Genomic DNA, 24258 nt, shown 5'->3' on the forward strand with positions numbered 1-24258 from the left:
TGAATATATACATGTACATATATACATACGGCGGATACTCTTCTCTACTCTACGATCTACGTTCTAACTTAACCCAACCCGGGTTTTGCAATGATAATATTCTTTTTTTCTTCAAATATATTTTGGTTTAATGGTTCATAAACCAATTTCCCAAAATACAGGGAAACATTAAAGCGAGATATGTTTTCAGTTACACAAACGATATTCAGATTGAACTCATAATTAATTATCCCAATGAATACTTAATACTTTCTTTAAGTAAAATAAGGAATAAGAATAATGATACTTAGATAACATTTTTTTGACAAACATTATCTACATTATCTACGTGTCATTCTATAATTGATTATAGTATTTATGATTATTATTATTAATTGTGGAGTAAATTTAGATCAATCATAGAATAACACGTAGATGATATTCAAATGTTGTCAAAAAAATGTTGTCTAAGTATCATTATCCAATTAATAATATTTCTTTTGATAAATAACACTGATTAAACTAGGGTTAAATATGATTTTAGTCTCTATACTTTGGGGTGATTTTGATTTTAGTCTCTCTTTCAAACTAAGGTACAATTTAGTCCTTCAATTTTACTCTGGTTTTAGTTTTTTTTACCAAATTTTTTTAACTTTATTTGTTGTTTCAAGCACGTTTCATTATAGCATTTGGATTGTTTACACTGTTTGACACATTTTTGTTTCAATGTTAACTGAGAAACGCGTTTGAAACAGTAAATAAAGTTAAAAAAATTTGATAAAAATGACTAAAATAAAAATTTTCTAAAATTGAAGGACTAAATTGTACCTTAATTTGAAAAAGACACTAAAACCAAAATCGCCCCAAAATATAGAGACTGAAATCCTATTTAACCCATTAAACTATAAAGTTAATTTTACTAATAGTATATAGAAATTATACTCTTCATTCGACTATGCAAGACTGTATGTGTGTTATTATAAGGGAAGTTTCTGAGTTTTTCACGAAGTAATTATTGTGCAGATTCAATATATTTTACAAAACTGTAATATTTCATATTTTTATTGGTAAAAAATTGAGTGTGTGATTTTAGTAGACTCTATAGAGAGATGATGAATGATAATGTCTAATTATATATCATTGTAATACTTAGAGAAGTTGATAATGGAGCATCCACTCATGGTCCCATTAGTGGTAAGTGTTTCTCTTCGTTATCTATCCATCCATGGTGCTTGTTTTTGTCAACCACAATGAGGGTCAAAGGTAATAGTAATATAAGACACGTATATACGGTGAATTGATTACTAATACCGCGACATGAAAGTATATTTGAACTCATGAGATAAATGTGAAAACCTAAAAGCAAGTGAACTTTAGTTATAATTTTTCAAAATAAATGAACTCCTTTTAATAACTTCCTTATGAAATTGTATTATATAATTTTTTTTATATAACAACTCATCTAATAATATATAAACATTATAAATTTTGATAATATATTGTAGAAGTCATATAAAATATTAATATATTTATTTATTTTAATAACTATGATAGCATAGTACATGTACACAATAATAAAAATTATTCAAGTTTTTCAAAAGAAAAAAAAAACTTTTATATAGTTAATTAGTTGAAACTAAAGGATCACTTCACTACACTATTGTGTTTCACCAAAATCATATAATTATCTATCTTATTATTAGTCAATCATACTGTAAAGTAATCATCACAAAAAGAACAACAAAATAACAAAGAAAAAGACATAGCAAGCTAGTGAGCAAAAGAAACATCATAAATCACTTGAATCACATCAAATACAAGTTCAACGTGTATAAAGTACTAAAAACTCATAAAAACAAACATGACAATTGACTTTTTACTCAATTATTTGGATACATGCTTTTAATATTGAATTTCTTTGTAAGCATACACTTGTAGTAATATTTATGTTTTGTAGAGCCACAAACAAAAGGATTATCGCCCTACTACTCACAACATCAGTTCCCTTCGCACTTATGACCACATAATCTCGTGGCTAGGACATCTCCCTCCCCACCCTCCCCAACTATTACTCTCTATATGAATTCCATAGTTGGTAGAATATTAAAACACATACTTTCTGAACTTTAATATGTTACAACATACATTACACATGAACTTTTTCTTGAAATTCTCTCAAAAACAATACATCACATAATCACAACAAAAGTTTTCATTTTTATACATACAAATATAATATTCACTAGCATACTCACAAATTATCTAAACCAATACCAATCAACCATAAAAGAAGAAATAAACATATTGACATTAAGAGGTGGTGCTCAGTACAAAACCTCTCATAAAGGTGGAGGTCAGTGGCAGTCCTAACGGTTAACGCAAAACATTTCGCAAAAGGTGGTGCTCAGTGGTAATCTTTGCACTCAATGTCATTCTTCTCAAAACGTCGCAACAACACCCTTTTGTCGTTCAACATCTTAGAACTAAAATTTTTCCTAACCTGTAGTGCAAGATGACACTCAGTAGGACCCTGCCACCGCTTAACACCAAAACATTGTTGCTCAACGGTGAAAAGTAGCACTCAACGGTCTATAGCAAAAATGCTTTAAAGCTTGCATAACCAAGCTTGCACTTAACACCAAACAGTATTGCACCACCCCATTTTTCAACACACTCATATTTGTGATTTAAGTTAAATAAGGCTTGATCAATTGCTCAAATTAGTATTTATATTCCAGAGAAATGGTTCAACACAGTTTGTATACCTTAAGCTCATACCAATTTGAACAATTGCTCAGCTCTTTAGTTCTTTTGATCATAACAGCTAAACCACAATAAAAAAAAAAAAAACTTAACTCGAGTACCAAACCATTCAATTCAATTCCAAACACAACATGAACCAAATTCAACACATCATTTTCAATCAAAATATCCAACTGACACACATTAAAACAATTAGCTTCCTTTGCCTGAAAGCTGATCAAACAAGATGACCCTTAAAACACTTTTAAACATGTAGCTCAATTTGTCCCTCTAAACAAAACAATCATGATTTGGTCACACCATTAAGACCACGATCAACATAGACTAACAAAATGAATACAAAAACTACATGCAAACTAACACAATAACAACATGCAAAAAACCAAATGACCAAAAAAGGTGCAAAAAGTCAACTTACCCTATTAGAGAAACTTAATCTAAAGATCTTAATGAACTCACTACCAAAAAAATCTACAATCTCTAATATTTAAAATGATGAATAAATTGTAAGATATCATAGAAAAAAAATTCTAGAAAAACATTTTCAAGGAGAATATATATTTTAAAATAATAAAACCTTGTTTATAAAAAAATTATTCATAATTTAAATTGTTAATATTAAAATAATTGAATTTCATCATTTTAAACATATTATCAATTATAAAACACCATATTTTATAATCTTAATTTATAAATACAAAATGTAAACAACAACTTAAACCAAGAACAATATCAACACGTAAAGAAAACATTTACTTTTTCTAAAATCAAATTTGATTATATCTATAAAAACTAATAATTTTTAACTGTTTATTTTATAATATTGTATATTGAGTTATAATAAAAAGAATTGTAATCTAATAAACCTTGGGATTGTTTGTCTGAAGGCCATTATGGTATTTTGATGAATTTGAGGTATAGATTGGTTGTCCCCATGATCAAGTGGATGCTCTTATGCTTCAGTCGAATAATTATTAGTATTGTTTATATTATTATTGGTATTAATATTATTAGTTTTATTATTATTATTATTATTATTATTATTATTATTATTATTATTATGTTTATGTTATATTATCTATGTAACTATTATTATTAGTATTATTTGTACGACTATTATTAGTATTATTATTTGTATTAGTATAGCATAGTATTGGCATTAGTATTGCTATTAACATTATTATTATTTTTATAATAACAATAAATTATTATTAGTTTATTATATTTATTATTATTATTATTAGCATCAACATCATTGGTATTAATATTTTTATTATGATAATTAGTATAATAATAATTATTGCTATTATTATTAAAACTGATATTATTATTATTATTATTGGTATCATTTGTATTACCATTATTATTATTATTAGTATTAGTAGTAGTATTAGTAATAATACTAATTTTTATGTCATAAATTTACGAACAATAGTATTAGTATTTATGTCACGTTCATGATCAAGATTTTAGACACTACAGTAGTCTGTAAAAGCGAAGATTAGCCAAGCATGTATGACTTTTTATTCTAAATACGAAATGACCAAATTAGTTCATGAGAGATGAATGTGTTGCGTGTGCCTGTACCAGTTTTTTTTTATTAAAACTTGTGTAAATTAGTATTAAAATATGGATAAATAGTTAGTTGATAACAACAATTATTTATATATTTGTTTCTAGTGCAATAAAAAAAATATTTATAACACCTTTAGTTTTATTAATTTTGTTTAAATTTTATTGGTGATTAATATGATTAAACATGTCTACTAATTATCACAGATTTGTTAAAGAGAAAATTAGTGTTAGCATACAATTAATTTTGAAGAAATCAATAAGAACCTGCTATTTACAAAATAAAAAGTTAGCTACATATTAATGTTCATTTTTCTTTAATAAAGAAATTTAATAATTATATTGAAAACCAAACATGTATTTAAGTTAACATTGATGGAACTCAAACAAAATTAAAATTTTTAGTAATAAGATAATAATTTTTTTACTATATTGAAAACAGAAATTTATTAATACTTATTAAACATTCTTTATCCTTAACAAATTTATAAACTTGCATATAACTTTTAATGAATTGATATTTGATAATTAATCACATTTTCATTTATTTATGATAAAATAAACTTGACAAATACATTTTTAATGAATTATTTTTGTAAAAAATTTAATTAAAAATGTATCTATCAACATATTTAACTTTTGTACTCATAAAATAATTATTAGTTTTTAAAGTAAAATTTATCTCAATGTATTAAAAAAACCTTTAAAAGATCACTATTACAAATAACTTTGAATTACACTCTCCATTTCATCAAGAAATTTTTTTACATGAATTTTACACAATGACCTCTTTGATAAACTTGATAATTGCCGGGAACTGAACCTAAATGCTCTGTAAAACGCATAATTAAACCTAATACAACAATACACATCGATGTTTTGTTTTTGTCTGGACCGAGGTGGAAGTGAAAACAGAAAGAGAAGAAATAATGAAAAATTTTGTTTGAATTGGGGTGAGAATTACAAAAGAGAGAAAGGAAGGTACCGATAGAAGAAAGAATTATCGAAACAGGTGGTCCGATATGTATTTTCAAATTTGGAAATGATTTCCAAAACATGTCTTATAAATTTTTTTATATTTCAAAATATATTTTTAAATCTATAATATATTTTTGGATTTCAGAATATCGGAACACTTATTCCTAAATGCATTAGTGAATCCAAAATTTTATTTTTATGATATTAAGCATTTAACTTTCAAAAAAGAAAAATAGTGAAACTTTATTACTGATAAGGTTCTAGAGATACAAATTCTAGCAGACTAATTTGATTTATTACTCTCAATGGTTAGAAACTAATTATGCATACACAAAATATATCCAGTAATGTTTGACGCTATATGCTTCTGGATTCTAGTGTTGGAAATGAATGAGCCTATACTCAATTTGTAAGAAGCAACTGTTAATAACGTGAATCAGGCGAAGAAATTGTAATGAATTACACTTGCTTAAAACAATTATGTGAATAAAAAAACAACTTATGAAGGTCCTAAGGATCAAATTATTGGTGCGGTCAATTTCAAGAAATCTCTCACTCTTAGCTATATAAATTTTTTATTTGAATCTATCAATTAATTAAAGGAGATGTATAATTATATTAGAAAAAAATTTAACAAGAGATTAAGTCATAATAAAGAGCAACATTAATTGTCCGTTTTGTGAGATATAAATACTTCAGAAAAAATTGCAATCTGAAAATAAAGTTGTAAAAAAAATAGAATTTTACAATCTGAACTCAAAAATTTCATTAGATGATTTGCAACTTTATTAGGAGTTAAATTTGAAACACTGTATTTAAAAGTTATACCTCATCTTATTTATTCGTAAGTTACACGGTAAGATGAAGACAAATTTACAGTTTGAATGTACCTTTGTGTCATCTGCAATAATTTATGGTCTATCTCTTACTCATTAAGTGTATCTGTTAGTGATGCTTGTGCGGTAGAAAATTTCACTCCACTCACTCCATTAATAGTCTTGAAGCTCCTCTATAGGAATAATTGGTTCATTTTCTGAACAAAAAACACCAAGAATTGGTTGATATGAACTTTAAAAGTGGTTGACTTTCATCCCCATGTAGGATAAAAATCCAAGAATCAAATTCATGTAGTAGGGCTTAGTTAGAAGATATTGGTACCCCAAAGTTGTGTTAGCCTTACTCCAGGATCTGACTGAAACCAGTAGTCATCTTCCATCTGCAATAAACACAATGACATGACATGTTTTTCCAGATTTTGATAATTTACAACTCAGAGCTTAAGTTATACATACTTCAAAATCAGTGGGAGTTATTTCTTGAATTCCAGATGCCTGTGATTCATGAAAATTGAAACTTTCAGAAGTATTTTGTTTATCGTCGTGGCTTTCTAATAATCCCACACCTCTCTTTCTGCATTGCTCACTGTTCCATGATGGATCCATTAATTTCACCCGTTTGACACTATCATCTTCATACTTGCAGTCGTCCTTGCTTCAAGGGTTAAAAGGTTCAGCAGTTAGTAGAAAACTCAATACAGAGAAAAAATAACCTTTAAACAAACAAAGATTTAACATAATAAAGAAACTTTTGCATGCAATGTTACAGTAGAGTAGTACCTCAAGAGGTACAGATATATTGGTCCAGTGGCGCTTCTAACAATCATTTTGTACTGCCTTTGCCGGAAAACTGATTCCTGCTCATTTGAGTGAGGAGACAGTTAAAACTCTGTGATACACCAAACATGATTCAACACCCAAGTTAGTCGAAAGTAGATACCACCTCATCAGGATCAGGGACCTCGATGAAACTAGCTTTTGGAGCCTTGATTGCAATAATTTCTTGATTCTGTGAAAATAGTAGATAATAAGTAAAGTGGCCATAATGGTAAATAGATATATCTTCATTAAATCTGAGCGTTTAGAAAGAAAAAAAATGACCTGGAAGCATGGAAGACTAAGAATCTCTTCCTTAGTCAAAAAAAGGTACCTAATGATCAAGCAAGCTTACCATCAGGTAAAGAAACCTAGAAATTGTAACTTAAATACAAGACAAGTTGTCAGAAATTCCTACTTCTGAGAGCTTTCACTTTCCTCTAGGTTTCTTAGAAGCTCCTGTTTTTTCCTGAGAAATTAAAATGGTAATTGTTTTAAAAAAACAGATCAACGATATGGAACTTCATGCGATATCACTTTACAAACAGACCTTATACAATCATCAAGTTCGCATTCCCTGGCATATAGACTTTCAACCTCAGCCTGTATCGAATCAAATTGTCAAAGTTTGACTGAATCTCTATCACAATGCATTGGCAGGTGGAGCTAAAATCCTAAGAGCAACATGCATTTTAAACTAAAATTGGTGATCAATTGCATCAGTCCAAGGCACTAGCAGAAGCTTGCTATAATATCTGCATAGGCATATTTAGTTCAGGATAGAAGTGGCGAGACCAATACATTCAATCCGCAATATGAGGCTTATACCCAATCTATATTTAAATAGTATCATAAGAGATGAGATCATGTTACATTCAGATTTTGCCTCGTCCAAGAAGCTTATTAAAAGGTGGTATCCTATCATGTATTTGTAAGACACACTAAATCCATACAGAAACATGTCAAGCATAAGCTTGAGTATCTACATAACACATATACTCGATACAAGTGATCCTCTTAGGCACTTATGTGACCTGAAAATTTTCTTTTCGCTTCTAGAAAAATGCCTCGAGCAGTTTAAGTTGAAAATTGCTGGTATAAACTTGAATTTTATTTTGTACAATTATGAAGAAATATTTTTAACATACCATACCATGGCTTCAAAAGAGGCAAAGTAGGTTTTCATTTTTCAATTATATGATCGAATATAAAAAATTAAGTCATGTTTAAATTCAAAGCAACCATACAAGCAGTCTAAAAGTAGGAGATCTGGACAGAGTCAATTAAAAAAGATCTAAAACCTTTAGACTGTTAATTTGGTTCTCCAGTTCTCGTGGCCCAAGTCCATCACATCCCCTGCTCACAACGTGTATCATATATATCAGAAATCTGATAAAAGAAACTTCAAAGTAACAAACAAAATGATAATATTTACTTCCACTGTATATGATTTTTTGAAGTTTTCTCTATCAATCCTACTCCTTCAAGAACATTTGTAATGTCATAAATTCTCCTTTTCTGAACCTGTCACAATTAGTTTTAGATATATTATAAAACCAGAAATAAAAAGCCATGAAGCAGAAGTGCATGTACTAATAACACAAATAGGAAACTTTAAATTAAAAGAACTGGAAGAGAAGCCCAAAATAAGTCTGACAAAAGGTGTCTTGGTGAACAAAACTATGAAAGACATTTTCTATACCTCCAAGATCTCAGCGGTTTTGTTAAGATCAAGGGTGCCATCCCTAGCATCTTGGATCAAGCTCACAAATTTCTTTGTCAACAGTCCTGTCCAAGGCATATTATAAGCATTATAAAGAGAGTCAGCTTGACAATTGAGTTAAAAAGGGACAGTGGAGTAATACTTGAGTATAGACATACCTAAGGAACTGTCATAACGACAGTTGTTACCCACAGTTGAATTAGGGGAACCTGATAAGGAAAATGCACCCAACATAAACTCCAGCAAGATAATAGTTATAATATAAAAGCAACAGAATGAAGAATTTAACAGAATCATAATCTAATAATCTAAAAGAGTGTTACCGGCACTAGGTCTGTGAGTCCCAGATTTTGTGTTTCTAGATTTAACATTTTGCTTTCCTCTTTCAGTAGACTGGGTTTGAACTGGACTGGGAAGATAAACTGTTTTACTCGTGTCAGAAACCACTTCGAGATTACTTCTGTGACTACTTTCATATCTTTGACTCGGCTGCATAGGTAGTTGATTGTAAACATTAAAGTCTTACAAAAACTACAATTTGCCGGTTTCGCATAGTATATTTCTAATATCTAAAGGAAAGAAAACAAAATTCAATTATAAGCTTACAGAGAACCAATATTTTTTATCATTGATAAATACATTTATTTATAGTACACAGAACCTAGTTGAATCGGAAGATCAACAAGTTCAAAAAGTTGTTGGTAGAGGTAGATCTAAGAAACTTAAAATAAAACACTGAATTCGCTGAAAGCATAGACTCATCTCTTGTAATCCAAAAACAATCTATTAAACTGTGTGCCCAAGAAGAAATCATATGAGTAAATGAATGTTAAATGTTGTTACAACTGAAATGAATGCATTGTGTAACAACGAAAACAGTGTATAATTTGCATGATAAGATTGTGTTAGTTGGAATCAGAGACATGATCTATCCATCCGATCATGAACAGAAAATGAAAAGCGGAGAGAAATTGAAAATAAGAAACTCACTAAGAAATTGGGAAAAATAGAATGGGAAAGGGGAGAAATGTGAGAAGGGGAGTGCAGTAGGTGAAATTTAAATTGAGATGGATGAGGAGGGTCGTGAGGTTGATGATGATCCTGGCCGGAAGTCGACATTAATAGGGAGAAGAAAGGGTTTGGAAAACAGAAAGAGAGAGCGGGAGTGAGAGAGGTAACAGCAACACTGTTATATAGTACCGGGAAATGAAAAAGGGGTGAAAATGAGATTATAAATTTTGAAACAAACAAAAAAGAGATGTGTTGTTGAGTGAAGAGTGAGTGATGAGATATTGAGATGAGATGAGACTGAATGGCCGCCAACACCAACGCAAAAAAAGCGGTCAGTTGAGTTCAAATGCACACGCTACCCCGCCTTTTGTTTTACTTTCGTTCTATTTTTCTCTTATTTGGGCCTCTTCCTACCCTATTTTTTGTGGGCTGTATGAATGATATGCATGATTCTTCCCAACTATTTTTTATAACATTAGTTTATTATGTCATTTATTTCAATCAAAATAAACAAATATTAATTTTTAACAATGTCTCATTATTTGTTTTGTCTCAATTCCAATAAAATATAAATTTTTTATACATTAATAAAAATTATAATTTTGAACTATATTATACAAACAATAATGATTAAATTAATAATAATTAAAATTTAATATAAATTTATTTTTTAAACTTTAATTTATTAGGTTGGATGATGGTAAAAAATATTCATAATAATGATATTAAATTATTATATTATAATAATAAAATGTATTTTACAATTATAATGATAGAATTATACTTAGCTAATGAACTAAAAATTAATTATATAAAAAATTAATAAATTATTTTATATGATAAAAAATAATAAATAAAAATATTAAAAAATGTAAAAATAATTAAATATGTGTCTTATAAATAATTTGATAAACTGTTTGATAAATTATACAAAGAAAAAAATATATAATTAAAGTTATAAAAAAATCTTATATCAAATGAAGAAAATGAAAATTATTTCAGTAAAACAAAAGTTTTTCGAACAAAAAAAATTTAAAGATTAGAGAAAATAAAAATATATATAAATTTTTTATTACACGAGAGTTAAATATTTTGTGTGAAAGAAAATAAAAGATAAATAAAACTATTAAAAATAAGTAATATATAAATGTGAAATATAAAAATTATTTGATTTGAATGTGCATAAATTGTGATAATAAAAAAAGTAAAACCACTAAAAGAGAAGAAGAAAAAGTATGTAATAAAAAAATTAATTAAAATAGATTGTCTAATAAACTATAAATACTATATTAGTTTAAATGAAAACAAAAATGAGAATAATTAGTGTGAATATGGAATGAGTGGATAAGTATATACTCATCAAGTCATATAATATTTTCTTGTTATTTATTTTTTTTTCTCTTTTTTAGCTTTTGATTTGATTTTTTTATTTTGTTTATTACTTGTAATTTCTAAATATTTTCAAAATTAATTTATTTTTTTTTGTAATTCTACCAACAATATTTTTATCCATAAAATTTGATTTAAAATTTTTAAATTTATTATTATTGTTAAATTTTTCCTTTGTTAGTAGCTGTCTTTGTTAAGAATTGATTTTTTTTTTTTTTAATTTGAAAGAAGGTTTTATTTGATTTTGTGCCTAATGGAACTAAGGTGATAGATGAAATGAATATTTAAACTAGATTTAAAATTTTTTAGTTGGATTTGATTTCTTATTTAAAGTCATAACAATAAATATTTACTTAAACTTTTCGTTAAAGGTGATTTTAGGGTGTATTTTTTTTAAGATGGATTTGAAAGAGAGTAAATATATTTATTTAAAGATAAAAAAATTGTGTTCTTTTAGGAAATTTGAAGGTTTATGTGAGTGGATATATGATTAAAGTTTGTGAAAAAATTGGTAGATATGATTAAATATTATGATTATATAAACTAAAGGAGTCTTCGTATTTTCAATTAATTTTAGATAAAATCTATAATAAATAATTAGTATATATGAATATTTATTATTTAAGAGTAGTGTAAAATCTAAATAAAATAATAAAAGAAATAGTTTTATGTGGTTTTGTGTTATAATTGTTGCAAAATAAATAAATTAAAATATAGTTTATTAATTTATTGTTTTAATAATATGTGGTATATTTTGTATGATTCGATGAGTGTATTTGTTAGTTTTAATAATATGTTGTATATTTTGTATGATTTGGATGAGTATTTTTGTGTATATTTTATAATGAAAAGTTTATAGTTGATTGGTTGGGGTTTGTAATTAAGGTGCAATCCAATTAATAGGTCTTGTAACATAGTTTCATAAACAGTTGTAGTTCAACTAATAAGTCTTCTAGGATAGTTTGATAAGTGATGCAGTTCTATTTATAATGTTATAATATATTATTAATGATATATTTACTTCATATTTGTGCCGTCATATTTTTTAAATATATATATATATATATATATATATATATATATATATAAATTTTGGAAAATGACATGTTGATTTCTATGTTTAAAACTTACTCGTAGTTTTATTATTTAATAAAGTATTCAAGATATTTAAATGTTAGTTCTGTTTAGTAGAACTTGTGTTTTATTTATCATGTGATTATTAGTTGTGATATACAAATTAAATATATTTTTTAAATTAATAAATATTTTTTAAAATAAATAAGTTAATTGTGAATTTATATATATATATATATATATATATATATAATATTTTTATATTATTTTATTATATAATTGTTATAATTATTATAGAAGTTAATATGTATGGGCTGAAAATTAAATTAGAAATTTTTGGATAATTTAATTAGAAAATTTAGTTAAAATTTTATAGAATATATTATGTGGAGACTTATTAGAATTAATTAAGATAAAAACAACTTAATTTTTTAAGATAATAAGTTTATATAAAAATTTTAAAAAATAAACTCAACAGTGCTATATGTCTTTTATTTATATTATGTTAGTATAGAGATTATAGTTATCAGAAAAAAAAATTTGAGAAAAACATTATTTTATGATATTATGGCATAGTGAATGATAGTATGAATAATTTTGACTCTAGGGTCTTTCAAGACATCCCCCTCACGTTAGGATGGACTTCAATCATAGCTCTGATACCATGTTAGAAGTGGACTCAACCTCACAAGACCAGCTTGTAGGGTGAGGTTTGCACCCACTTATATACACTTAAATGGTCTCATCTCTAGTCGATGTGGGACTTCCAACAATGTGCATGAAGATAAGATAAGTTGTAGTTGGGTCTTCTCGTCGTACCTAATAAATCCAAAGATGACTCTCTCGGTTCTAGATGTGGAAAGAGATTTCTTTGGCCGTGGATGCAAGAAGAGAATGGTTTGAGTGCTAATAACTCTTTCGGTTGTAGATGCGATAAAAAGGTTTTTTTCAACCGTGAATATGATAAAGAAGTTATTTTCAGTCATGGATGCGAGAAGAGGGGAAGATGGCAGGACCAAGTTTGGTGTTGGATGGCAGAACAACTCAAATTGATTGGTTTTTATGAACATGTGGTATGACAGGATATAGGGCATAGACCACTAGTGTCGTGATAATGTATAATTGTGTTTAAGTTATTGATTTGTTATTATTGTGATTGATATTTAGTACTTGTGATTAATGTTATTGTTGTGTTTATTATTGTAATTCATATATTGATACGTGATTCATCTTTATATTTGTGATTATACTGTGATGATCATTTTATATCGCAACAGATGATCATACATATAATTGAAATGTTGTATAATATAGTGATCGATTGAGAATGTTAAGAAATTTATAATTTTGTTTTTGAATAAATGATTTTATTTTGAGTTTTATTTTGTGATTGATTAGAATTATAAGTTATTTTTAGTCGATTGTAAAGATTTAATTAAATTGGATTTCTACAAAAGATATTAAGGTTTTAAAATTTTAAACTTTTTTCTCGTATTCATTCACATTCCAAAATTGAGATTCCAAAATTGAGATATTAAGTAACTGAGTATTTTAATACATGTTTGTAAATGAGTCGCAAAAAAAAATAAAAATAAATTTATATTTTATTATACTAAACTTAATTAAAATAAATTTATATTTTATTATGTTAAATTTAATTAAAAATAAACTTTAAAATTAAATGTATATTATTTAAAACTTTAAAATAATATACCAAAGAATCATGAGAATAACATTTAGATAAAGCAAAGAAGATTTATTTTGGCGAAAACTCTGAATTAGATGAGTTTGTTGTGACCTCGAAAAAGTATATGTTTCTTATGCAGAAATGACCTCATCCTATCCTAACTCTGTTATTTTTAGGCGAAACAAGTACAAGACACAATGATTAATGTCTCAAGAATTAATCATCATTACCCCCAAACCTTCACACTAATCATAAAATTCATCAGACACAATGTTCAACTATTCTCATTCATTCATTATCATCACCACGTTTACATTCTTTAGCCCTCATAAATTAATCATATAATGGAACCATATTATTATTATATATGTATGTTCATGAACTTACGATATTCACTGAATTAAAAAGCAATCGGGTAACTTTTACCAACTTTTTTAGATATTAGGAAAAAAGTTAATAAAATTCAAAACTGATTATATGATTAATCAAAATCATAAAATTAATAACACATTGATTTTTTTTTCCCAAAGTTTCTTAAATAAACTTGTATAACACAGGTTAATTTGCCTCAACACAGAATTTAAGTGACTTTATTTGGACCATTATCGGCTTAATCGTGGTTATTTTATTCAACTTAAAATGAAAATATCCATTGTTTCTTCTTAAACTTGTCAAAAGAAGGCCAATGATTATATTCTTAGCTTCTAATCTACTGCCAATTGGTATGTAATCATATGTTCTTACGAATCATATTAATGGATTAATTACTTCAACATAATTAAACAAATATCTATAATATATATACGTAGGGTAAGGTCATGCCAATGTGCTATTAGTATGATTCGTGGAGGGGAAATCTTAAAGGAAAGAGAAGGTTTTTCTTTTCTTTCCAATTTTAAAGTAATTTTGCAGAGAGGAAAGAAAAGAAACTCTGAAAAGTAAAAGAAAAACTTATTGATTTTATCTCTGATTTAATTTTAAACAAATTCAGAGAGTGTGAAAAAAGCAAGATTCAAAATTTTTATTGTGCATTAATTAAACCGCCTAAAAATCAAGATTTTATTTTTACTTCACGTACATTATATATAAGTCAATATGTGTTACGAGTAAGTAGTATTTAATTTACTAACTAATTTTATTTATTGATTTACTAGTTAGTTTAAAAGTTTATATACAATAAAATTTCATTAATCAACTTTATTTTGACGTACAATATGCTTTCTAAAATATAAACAAAGTTTCCAAATAAGATTGTTTGTTTATATATTGAATAAATTGATTCACAAAACTCAGCATATAAGTTTATAAAATTAATAATTTAATTTGCAAATATTGACGATATACGTTTTTCAAGCATATTTTGTTGCAATCTTTTTTAACATTCATTTTTTTGAAAATAAGTAGATCAATTTTTTTAGGCCAGGTGCTTCAAATCACGAAACAGTATACATTTAGCTTGAAAAAGGATTTAAGTTGGACTGTGAGATTTAATCTTTGAACGCCAACAGTATGATGGTCAAGACATAAAGTTGCTATGAGTTGGCTTCTCAGGTTGATTTTGTGTTTAGATGCTTTGATTGATTTTTTATTTTTGTTATAATTATGTTATTTGGTGGCTGGTAAACCTTGTTTAAGAAATTGATTTAATTTCACTTTAATTAATTATTTTTTGGGGGATGGATTGATTTTATTAACTTATATATATATATATACTCAAGACTAAAGTTTTCTAATAGCTTACTTGTTAAAATAATCACTCTATTTTTTTTAAATTATAAAAAATATTACTTGACTTGAAAAATATGTAAAATTATAGTTGATAATTGGTTAATAAATTTAAAATGTAAAATAAATTAAATAATCATTTTTTATATGGTCAAGACTATCCTTAAATTTAGAATTTTAGTCTATGTACACAATTGTTTGATCATCCTATTATAATGTCATTCCTTTACTTTTTATGTATTTGGATAATCAATCATATGTAAAAGTTACGTTCAAGTAAGTTGTGAGATAAATTAAATTATATTAAATACAATAGATTCGAAAGTATTAACTAGGTTTCTTGTTATCCTAGTATTTGACCTGTTTTTACCAGAATTCTTACTAATATATTATTTTCCTTTTGCTATTCAAACTCTTCGGTGAGCTATCTAATGATCTACTAAGCTCTTCACGAGCCTTCTATTGAGCTATATTAGTTGTTCATGTACATCTTCGAGATGTCTGAGCTTTTTATGCTCCTCTTTGGCATACTCAGTTGTCTAGTTGGCCTATCTACAATACTTAATTATTTTGCCGAGTTCATTGCACTCCTGAATTCTCCAATTGCTTGTACTTGGTCTTCGAACTATGTCCCGTCATCAACAACATTGTTTCTTCTTTAACTTCTTTCGTGAGTTTGGTCATCTCTTCTTTTTCATTCTCATATCGGCAATCTTTTGCAAAATGCTCAACCTTACCACAATTAAAACACTTTCTTGAATAACAGTCATTTGCATAATGGTCATATTTGAAACATTAAAGTTTGAGTTACTTGACTAACTGTTTTTTCCATAGACAATCTTGTCCTATTTTGTGCCAATTTTGTTGATCAAATTGTTTTTCCTCTTCTTCTTATCCTCGACTTCTGTCACGAGGAATGTTTCCTCCATCTCCTTGGTCTTGTCTTCTTCCTTGTGTGTTTTGAGTCTCTCCCCTTTTTTGGACTAGTTCTTTTTTAAGTGATGCCCAATTCTTCTTTGGTTATTTGTGCATCTCAAGATATTCGATGAGCTCTTTAACCATGAGTGTTTGGACTCCTTAATTGCACACACCACATTTTCAAAGTTTCTTCATTCAACATCCTCGTAATCTTAGTTCACCATGATTTCAACTCGAATAATCTAGTTACTGTTTATATCTCTTTCATTTTTATGCTCTTTACCTCTCTAGCTCTCTAACTCTTCTCTAAATGTTTGATGCTCTACCTGTTTCACTTGATCATCTCCTTTATATATGTACTTGATCATCTCCTTTATATGTTTTTTTCTAAAAAGTTTTACGCTTCTTTTCTATAAATGCTTTTTTAAAAGTTTTTTTATTTACAGTCTTCTCAAAATCAAATTCGTCCTTGGTATATAATATACAGAGTTGCCTTGTTTCTTTTATGTGATTTTGTCAACATAATCATCCAGACATTCAACCAATTTGTGATGTTTTTTTATTCTATATGACCAAATTTCACTATCTCCTAATTTTCTTCGGAAGCAAGAAAAGCTTTTATTTTGAGACTCCCATTATAATTTATAATAGTTTACTTTCTCTTTTAATTTGTACATAGGCAGTGTGTGTAAGACTAGTCATTCTTAGTCTGATTTATAGATTATAATCTATCTTTTCGTTTCCAAGTTTTAAACTCTCCTATCCATAAAATAACTCATTTAAATTTATTCTATTTAAGTTAAACTCAGAGTTTTAACGATGGACATGTTAGATGGGTTCCACAAATGTTACAAATGATTGTTGTTGCAGATCCGTCAAGGTTTTATATTTGAGGCAGAGTGGACCGATCATCATTCTTCCCCTTTTAATAAACTTAACCGCTAAACAACAAATCATAAAATTTTAATCTTACATATTCAGATGTGAATTCAACAAAATCAACCAAACCAAATTGAGAGGACAGGAAGGGCATGCAAATGATTTGGCCACATGGGAATACTTTTTTGCCTCACACTATCGAATATAATCTCAAGCTTTAAATGCTGAACAAAACCTCAACTATAAACTATATATTTCAAGAAGCTGCTGTCATTCTGTGAAAGGGAGAGAAAAATGCTGAAGAACAACGCACTTAGAGGAACAGAGAATTTTGTTGTTATTCAAATAAGAGGGGCTACTGAAGAAGCATCGCTTGAACAAACACCTCAATCTCCTCCCAAGTTCAACAATCTCTCTGCCATGAAGCTCTTTCAACGCTTCCGCAAGATCTTCATGCGCCTTGTTTTCTCGGTACCTTCTCGCCGCTCCAAGGATTCAAAGCACAAAGTTTCCGACCGCTTCGAACCGCCCAAGACTTCATGCAGTTCTTACTATTCCTCTTACTCGCATTACAACGAGGCCATTGCTGATTGCATCGAGTTTTTCAACAAGTCAGCACAAGATGGCATTTTCGACGGTCGAAAATCCGATGTTGTCTGACTCTCACATTATCCAACCTTTGATTAATGTTCTGTAACCGTGCTATGTCGCCATCACACCTCCTTCATTATACTTACGATTATATATATATNTATATATATATATATATATATATATATATATATATATATATATATTTTCTTATGCACAGTGATTGATGATGTATATGTAAAAATGAGAGAGCATTGTATTTTGCATAATGGAGTTACTTCAATTCCTTCTGGGTAATGTTGAATGTTAAGTTGTTCTGGGATGAATAATGAATTGCAAAACAAAATTACTATCTATAAAAATGGTTTTGAAGTGGATCTACCCACCCAAATTTCAGCTTTTAGGTATTTCCCAGAATATATTATGAATATCCCATCATCTGTAATGATGAAAATAGGATTACATTATGCATACAATAAAAGTAGCGCATTATAATAAGGTCAGCATTATATGAAGAACCTACTTTTCCAGAGTTCACCTTATGTTTCTCTCTCCAACTTACTCATCACATTCAAAATATTTTCATTCCCTATAGTTGTTTGTTTGGTTTCGAAATATATAACAGCCAAAAAAAAAAAAAAGGGCAGAGTGACAAATTTATAAATATAAAAAAATTTCTTTTAAAATCTTTTTTTATAATTTTTTGACAACACATATGTGATAGTTTGTGATTGATTCGTTTCAAATATTTTTTTTTTTAAATTTAAATTCAAATAGACGAATAAAATGATGATATGTATCTTTTATTATAAAAAAGTTGTTAAAAATATTGCTACTATGATACTGAAAAAGTATTTTTTTTAAATTGTAGGAAGAATACGTAAAAATATTTTAATGTAATATGGATGCAACTTGGTTTGAAGGTATTATCTTCTTTGGATGGACTTTGGATCGGTGTTTTTATGAAAGTAGAATAAATAAATAAATAAATGACTTTTAAAGCTAAAATTAAACTGTTATCTACTCAGATTATACATAAACTTTCTTTTTGGGAATGCTTGTGTTTTTTGTTTTATATATAAAACAACGTATAGGTATGTTGTTTAACATAAAATATTTATGTTGTTATGTTTTTTAAAATATAAAGGAGAGTTTTTAGAGTAAAAATTGAAACTACATTGACCATCATCCTCCACGAAAATCCAACAATAATCCAAACATAGTTTTATATATTCAATAAATTATTTTTTTCAGCTAACTCTTGGATTTTTTTCTTTTCATTTGAGTATAAAAGACTAAGAATAAAATCTACCAAAAAAATAATAACATATTTAAATTGATATTATAAACACCTCTATGTTTGTATTACCAAAACCAATTATATAAACTTGTTTCTATTCCATCAAATCATTTCACATCGCTTTAAGAGTCTGATGTTAATGGTAGGTTAAATATTTTTTCTACCTTTTGAAGTGATTTTTAAGAATAAAATAATAACAAAGTTCTATGCTAAAAAAGAGACAAAATCTCATATATATGATGATTGATCTTAATGATATCATTCAACTTACTTGAGATCGAAATATTGACACTCTTTGCAAGATTGATAACGAGATTAGAGACGATTTGTCACTCCCCTTTGATTTTGATTGAGGGTTTATGTTTCTTCCACATTCAATAGTATCATGTTACTTAGGAATCGACATCAAAGTAGTTTAAATACTTCTTTCACGTTCTAAGATGTTTTTTGAAGATAAAATTGTGAAAAACACCTTATAAAATAGATAATACTTCAGATGATGAGTGATTAACCCTAACAATATCACTCGATAATTGAGGACAATACCTCAGATGATGATAGATTTGAGATAAAAACATTAACAATATTAGTCCCTTAAGTCGAATTCTAAAAGTGTTATTCAAGAAATGTGAAAAAAAAAGATTTTTTTAATAATTTTATCATTGATTGAAAAGATAGCGTTAGTAGTGAACATGATAATTATTAAAAATTTACTATACATCTAAACCTAAATCAAACAAAATCCAATCAAATTGGAATATTTTTCTAAATACACACAAACGTTTTCAAAATCAATTGCACCCATCTTTAACCATTTAAATATTTAAAAAACTGAATTTATACTTTAAAGTATAATTTGAATTTAAGTAATTTCGGAGATCTTCATTATAAGATCTGTCTTATTTTAGTATATGAGAATCCTGTTATGTCTCATTATGAAATCTTACGTAACTTTTGTCCTAATAAAAAAATTGCATAACTTATATTTGAATATACTTTTATTAATATTTTAATTATAAATATTTTTAAAGTATTTGTTTTGGGTTGAAGATAACAAATGAGGTACATTATAACATTTATCTCTTATATTTATGACCCGTGACTTGTGCCTTGGAGAAACACTTACAGATACTTTTTGTGTAATGTTTTATTTGAACAAATTGTTTATCTTCTATATTACATTAAACCGAGTCATGACTTTTGAGAGAATGCACGTAAATCTGTATTAAGAATTATCAATATTAGTTGTGATTATTATAATTTTAATATATTATTAACAATAATATATCATTACAATGAATTTATTATTATAATCATCTTCAGTATTATTATTGTAAAACAATGAATAATGATAATAATTTTTTATTATAAAAATAATTATATTTTTAATATTAACTTTTATTATAATTATTATAGATTATATATAATCATTTTTTAAATATATTTGAAATTTAAATATTTGGACTTAAAAAATACTAATAAATAAATAAATAAATAAAATGACAAAGGTAAAAGATAACAAAAAATAAAATGAAAGAAAAAAAAAGAAAGGAAAAAGTTCAATCCATACAGTGATAAACAACTATACTAAACGTAGATCAATTCTTTCCATCTAGATCTAAAATTCATAATCACTTAAATTTCTCATTAATACAATTTATATGTCTTTATCCTTTTTAAAAGATATGAAAAGGAGATTGAAATTGTAATCGGTGTCCTTTATTACATTTACCACATTCAACATGCAACCCTGTTAGCATCTCACGAGTTTAACAAGATTGTACCATCGATTTGCCATTGAAATCTGTTAAAGTGCGCATGAAAAGAAGCAAAACAAAAAAACTGAAAACAAAATGCAGTAGGCAATTATTCTGGTAAATTAACATAGTGCTAAACCGAAAACGTAGTATTTTGTTTGGAAGTGTGTCATGGAAGTTCTTGGCTCCCCTTTTTCCTTGAAAAAATAGCTCCAATCAAAGGAATCAATGACTTCTTCTTCTTCCTCAGAGAAGGGTGCCTTTCCAACTTTCCAACCCCTTGTTGTGGAAACATCATATGAGAAACCGATGGAGGATTCGCGAACGTCACGTACCTTTTTTTCTGGAACTCCATTTTTTCCTCGTCAAATCTCGAACTTTTCACTCCGAACGTCGTTAAATTCTCCACAAACTTCACATCTTCGATTTCAGATTCCACCGGGTGTTTCTCGGTTTCTCGTTGCTTCAGTTGTTGAAGCTCTTCCTTCGTGCGTTCAAGCTCTTCCTGCAGAGAAGACAGACAATGCGCCATTACCATGCTTTCTTCCTTCGCCCTCTGCAGGTTTTCTCGCGTCTCCTCTAGCTCAGCTTCAACGTTTTCAATTCTCGAATACTCCACGCCATTTTCACTTCCTCCACTCTCCATCTGTAACCACATAACATTAAACTAGATTTACTTGTTCATACAATATTAAGATAGAAATGTAAGATAAATTATTGAGACTGGAAAAAAAAAAAAAAGTAATCATGTACATGGTAAAGTGAAAAGTTATATAATATCTCAGTACTTCATATAGAAAGCTTGAAACATACAATGAATACATTGTAATTAAAGTATGAAAGCGTAAATTAATATTGTTTTTCAGTGCCTTTATTCTGTGACACGACAAAGAAAGCAAGGCACACACAAATACAGAAAGCACATGACACGGTCTGCAACTGAATAAACCATTCGTTGCTTGCACCCTGTTACAAGAAAGGATAAGATTGGAGCTACTGAAGAAGCATTTATTTATCATCTAATCTTCTAAAACGGGGCTCATAAAAATGTTACTTTTGGTTCAGAAATTTAAGGCCAACAGAATTGATGCAAGCAGGTTTGTGAAAATGTTGTGATAGCATGTTTAGAAAAATGGAGATGAAAACTATATAGGAGAATTAACTTATGAAAATCACATTCAAAATGTATAAAGTTATTGGTTATTTTTTGAGTTGGTGTGTGATTAAACGATGAAGAAAGAAAATGATGTGTGGAACCTTTTTGAGTTTGTTTGCAGTTGCATAAAGCTCCCCAGCTAAGACTTTGTCGCCGAACAATGAGACAGCTTCTTTGACGGAGCGAAATGGAGCCCTTGTGTCTATCTCTGCCTTTCTGACAAGCATGACGCCATCTTTGATGTTCATGTTGGTGTAGTAAAGGGATGAAGAAGATATGTGAGAGAGAAAGAATAAGAAGTGTAGGACTGGAGAAAGGAGAAGGTTGAGTTGAGATATATGTGATGTGATGAAGATTGGAAGCTTCGTTTCTTCGCGTCCACTTCACTAGAATTCTCAAGGCGGTGGGTGGATGCCCTTAGCTCTTGTTACTGTGGCTGTTGGAAAACAAATATATATATATATATATATATATATATATATATATTCAGCACAACTACAGAGAAGGACTCTTCACCCATACCCAACTTCAAACCCCACACTTCCTATGCTTCTCCCTCATAGAAGCGTGTGGAAAGGGATATGCTTCCTAAATAAAATTAATTATGCTATGCGGATACATTTTTACAAATAATAACAATGATAAACACAATTTTATATTAATTTCACACATAATACAAACGTAAAATTATCATAGTAGTTTTTTTTATGAAAAAGAAAGTAATTTATTAAAAAAAGATAATATTAAATAAATCTAAAAAATTTGTGTGAAAATATCATTTAATGATATTGTATGTTGTTAAATTTATTGGAAGTGAGTTTTAGACCTAACTCGATCTCAAAAATCGGCTTGTAAAGTAAGGTTTGCACCTCGCTTATATATTATAAATTGACCTTATCTATAGTCGATGTGGAACTTCTAACACATCTCCTTCATGCCGAGGTATAGACATCTCGTGCGTGATAGTAGAAATTGGACGGTCTACTAGCCCGACAACGGGTAAAATAAAAAGAGAAATGTCCACTTAGAACTCGTTAGGATAAATTTTAACCATAGCTCTCATACTATATCAGAAGTGAATTTTAGGCCTAACTCAACCCCCACAAAACTGGCTTGTAAGGTGAGGTTTGCACCTCACTTATATATTGTAAATTGACTTTATCTCTAGTCGACGTGAGACTTCCAACAAAATAAATATAAAAGTATATCATCTTATAATTATTCATTCATTTAATCATAGTATAAGATAAAATAATTATAAAAAAGGTAATTTTTTGTATTGTTTTCAAAAAGGAAAAGCGTAAAAATTAATATTGAATAATATTAAATGAATGTAAACATTTTGTGTATGTTAAAATATCATTATTAAAATAAAATATATGCATAAAAAAAATGTAATATTACTATCATATACTTTTATATTTATTTGACATATAATATCAAAGTAAAATAATTATGAAAAGATAAATTTTTATAATTTAAAAAAAAAAAATATTAAATAAATATAAAATATTTATGTATGTTAAAGTATATTTTTTTTAATAAAGAATAGGAAATGAAAAGACAAAGAAAACAAATTTTAGGATATCGTTTTTGTATACCAGAAATAAAAAACAAATTGGAGTTATTGATGATGCGTTTTGAAGTAAACAGTGACAGTGGCAGTAAAATATAAACAGTGATGACAATAACATTTTGTGTGAATGTGACAGATCAAATATAAAAAAAAATAAAAAATTGTCTGTATGAAAGTGTTATTTCTCTTATAAATCCAGACAGAGATGTATACAAAGCTTTCGTGAACGAAAGAAAAGAACTAAGTTTTTTTATATAAGTTCATAGTAATAAGTTTAATAAAAAAAAAGTTGAATAAAAGAAGAGAAAAATAACACTTACAAACATTAAGTCAGATTTTAGGTTAGAATTGATATCAAATTCTTTTGTATAAATAAATTATACGGTTAATCTTTCTAGTCTATTTTAATAAAAAATACAATTCTAATATTAAAGATTTGTCTTATTATTTTCAAATAGAAATAAATATGTTCCATTATATTTAGGAGATTATATGATTCAAAACGAAATATAGAAAAATTGAATATAT

The 24258-nt window shown here is 27.6% G+C and overlaps 3 protein-coding genes across 3 annotated transcripts; 1 reads left to right on the forward strand and 2 right to left on the reverse strand.

The window, feature by feature from the left end:
* Nucleotides 1–6055: 6055 nt before the first annotated feature.
* LOC106761570 (transcription factor E2FC) lies at nucleotides 6056–10118 on the reverse strand. Its single transcript, XM_014645129.2, has 14 exons — nucleotides 9658–10118; nucleotides 8991–9156; nucleotides 8826–8876; nucleotides 8647–8732; nucleotides 8380–8468; nucleotides 8246–8300; nucleotides 7495–7547; nucleotides 7363–7413; nucleotides 7230–7278; nucleotides 7072–7137; nucleotides 6909–6985; nucleotides 6585–6783; nucleotides 6451–6508; nucleotides 6056–6325 (listed from the first exon to the last, which is right to left on the reverse strand). The coding sequence occupies exons 1-14, from the start codon at nucleotides 9784–9786 to the stop codon at nucleotides 6282–6284; spliced, it is 1173 nt and encodes a 390-aa protein (XP_014500615.1). The 5' UTR covers nucleotides 9787–10118; the 3' UTR covers nucleotides 6056–6281.
* A 7452-nt stretch (nucleotides 10119–17570) lies between these two features.
* LOC106761849 lies at nucleotides 17571–18082 on the forward strand. The gene has a single exon (XM_014645422.2). The coding sequence runs from the start codon at nucleotides 17645–17647 to the stop codon at nucleotides 18008–18010; it is 366 nt and encodes a 121-aa protein (XP_014500908.2). The 5' UTR covers nucleotides 17571–17644; the 3' UTR covers nucleotides 18011–18082.
* A 2856-nt stretch (nucleotides 18083–20938) lies between these two features.
* On the reverse strand, nucleotides 20939–22578 carry LOC106761580 (WEB family protein At1g75720). Its single transcript, XM_014645139.2, has 2 exons — nucleotides 22256–22578; nucleotides 20939–21644 (listed from the first exon to the last, which is right to left on the reverse strand). Exons 1-2 carry the CDS (start codon nucleotides 22400–22402, stop codon nucleotides 21168–21170), a joined length of 624 nt encoding a protein of 207 aa, XP_014500625.1. The 5' UTR covers nucleotides 22403–22578; the 3' UTR covers nucleotides 20939–21167.
* Nucleotides 22579–24258: the final 1680 nt, after the last annotated feature.

Source organism: Vigna radiata, chromosome 5, assembly GCF_000741045.1.
Source record: "Vigna radiata var. radiata cultivar VC1973A chromosome 5, Vradiata_ver6, whole genome shotgun sequence".
Lineage (NCBI taxonomy): Eukaryota > Viridiplantae > Streptophyta > Magnoliopsida > Fabales > Fabaceae > Vigna > Vigna radiata.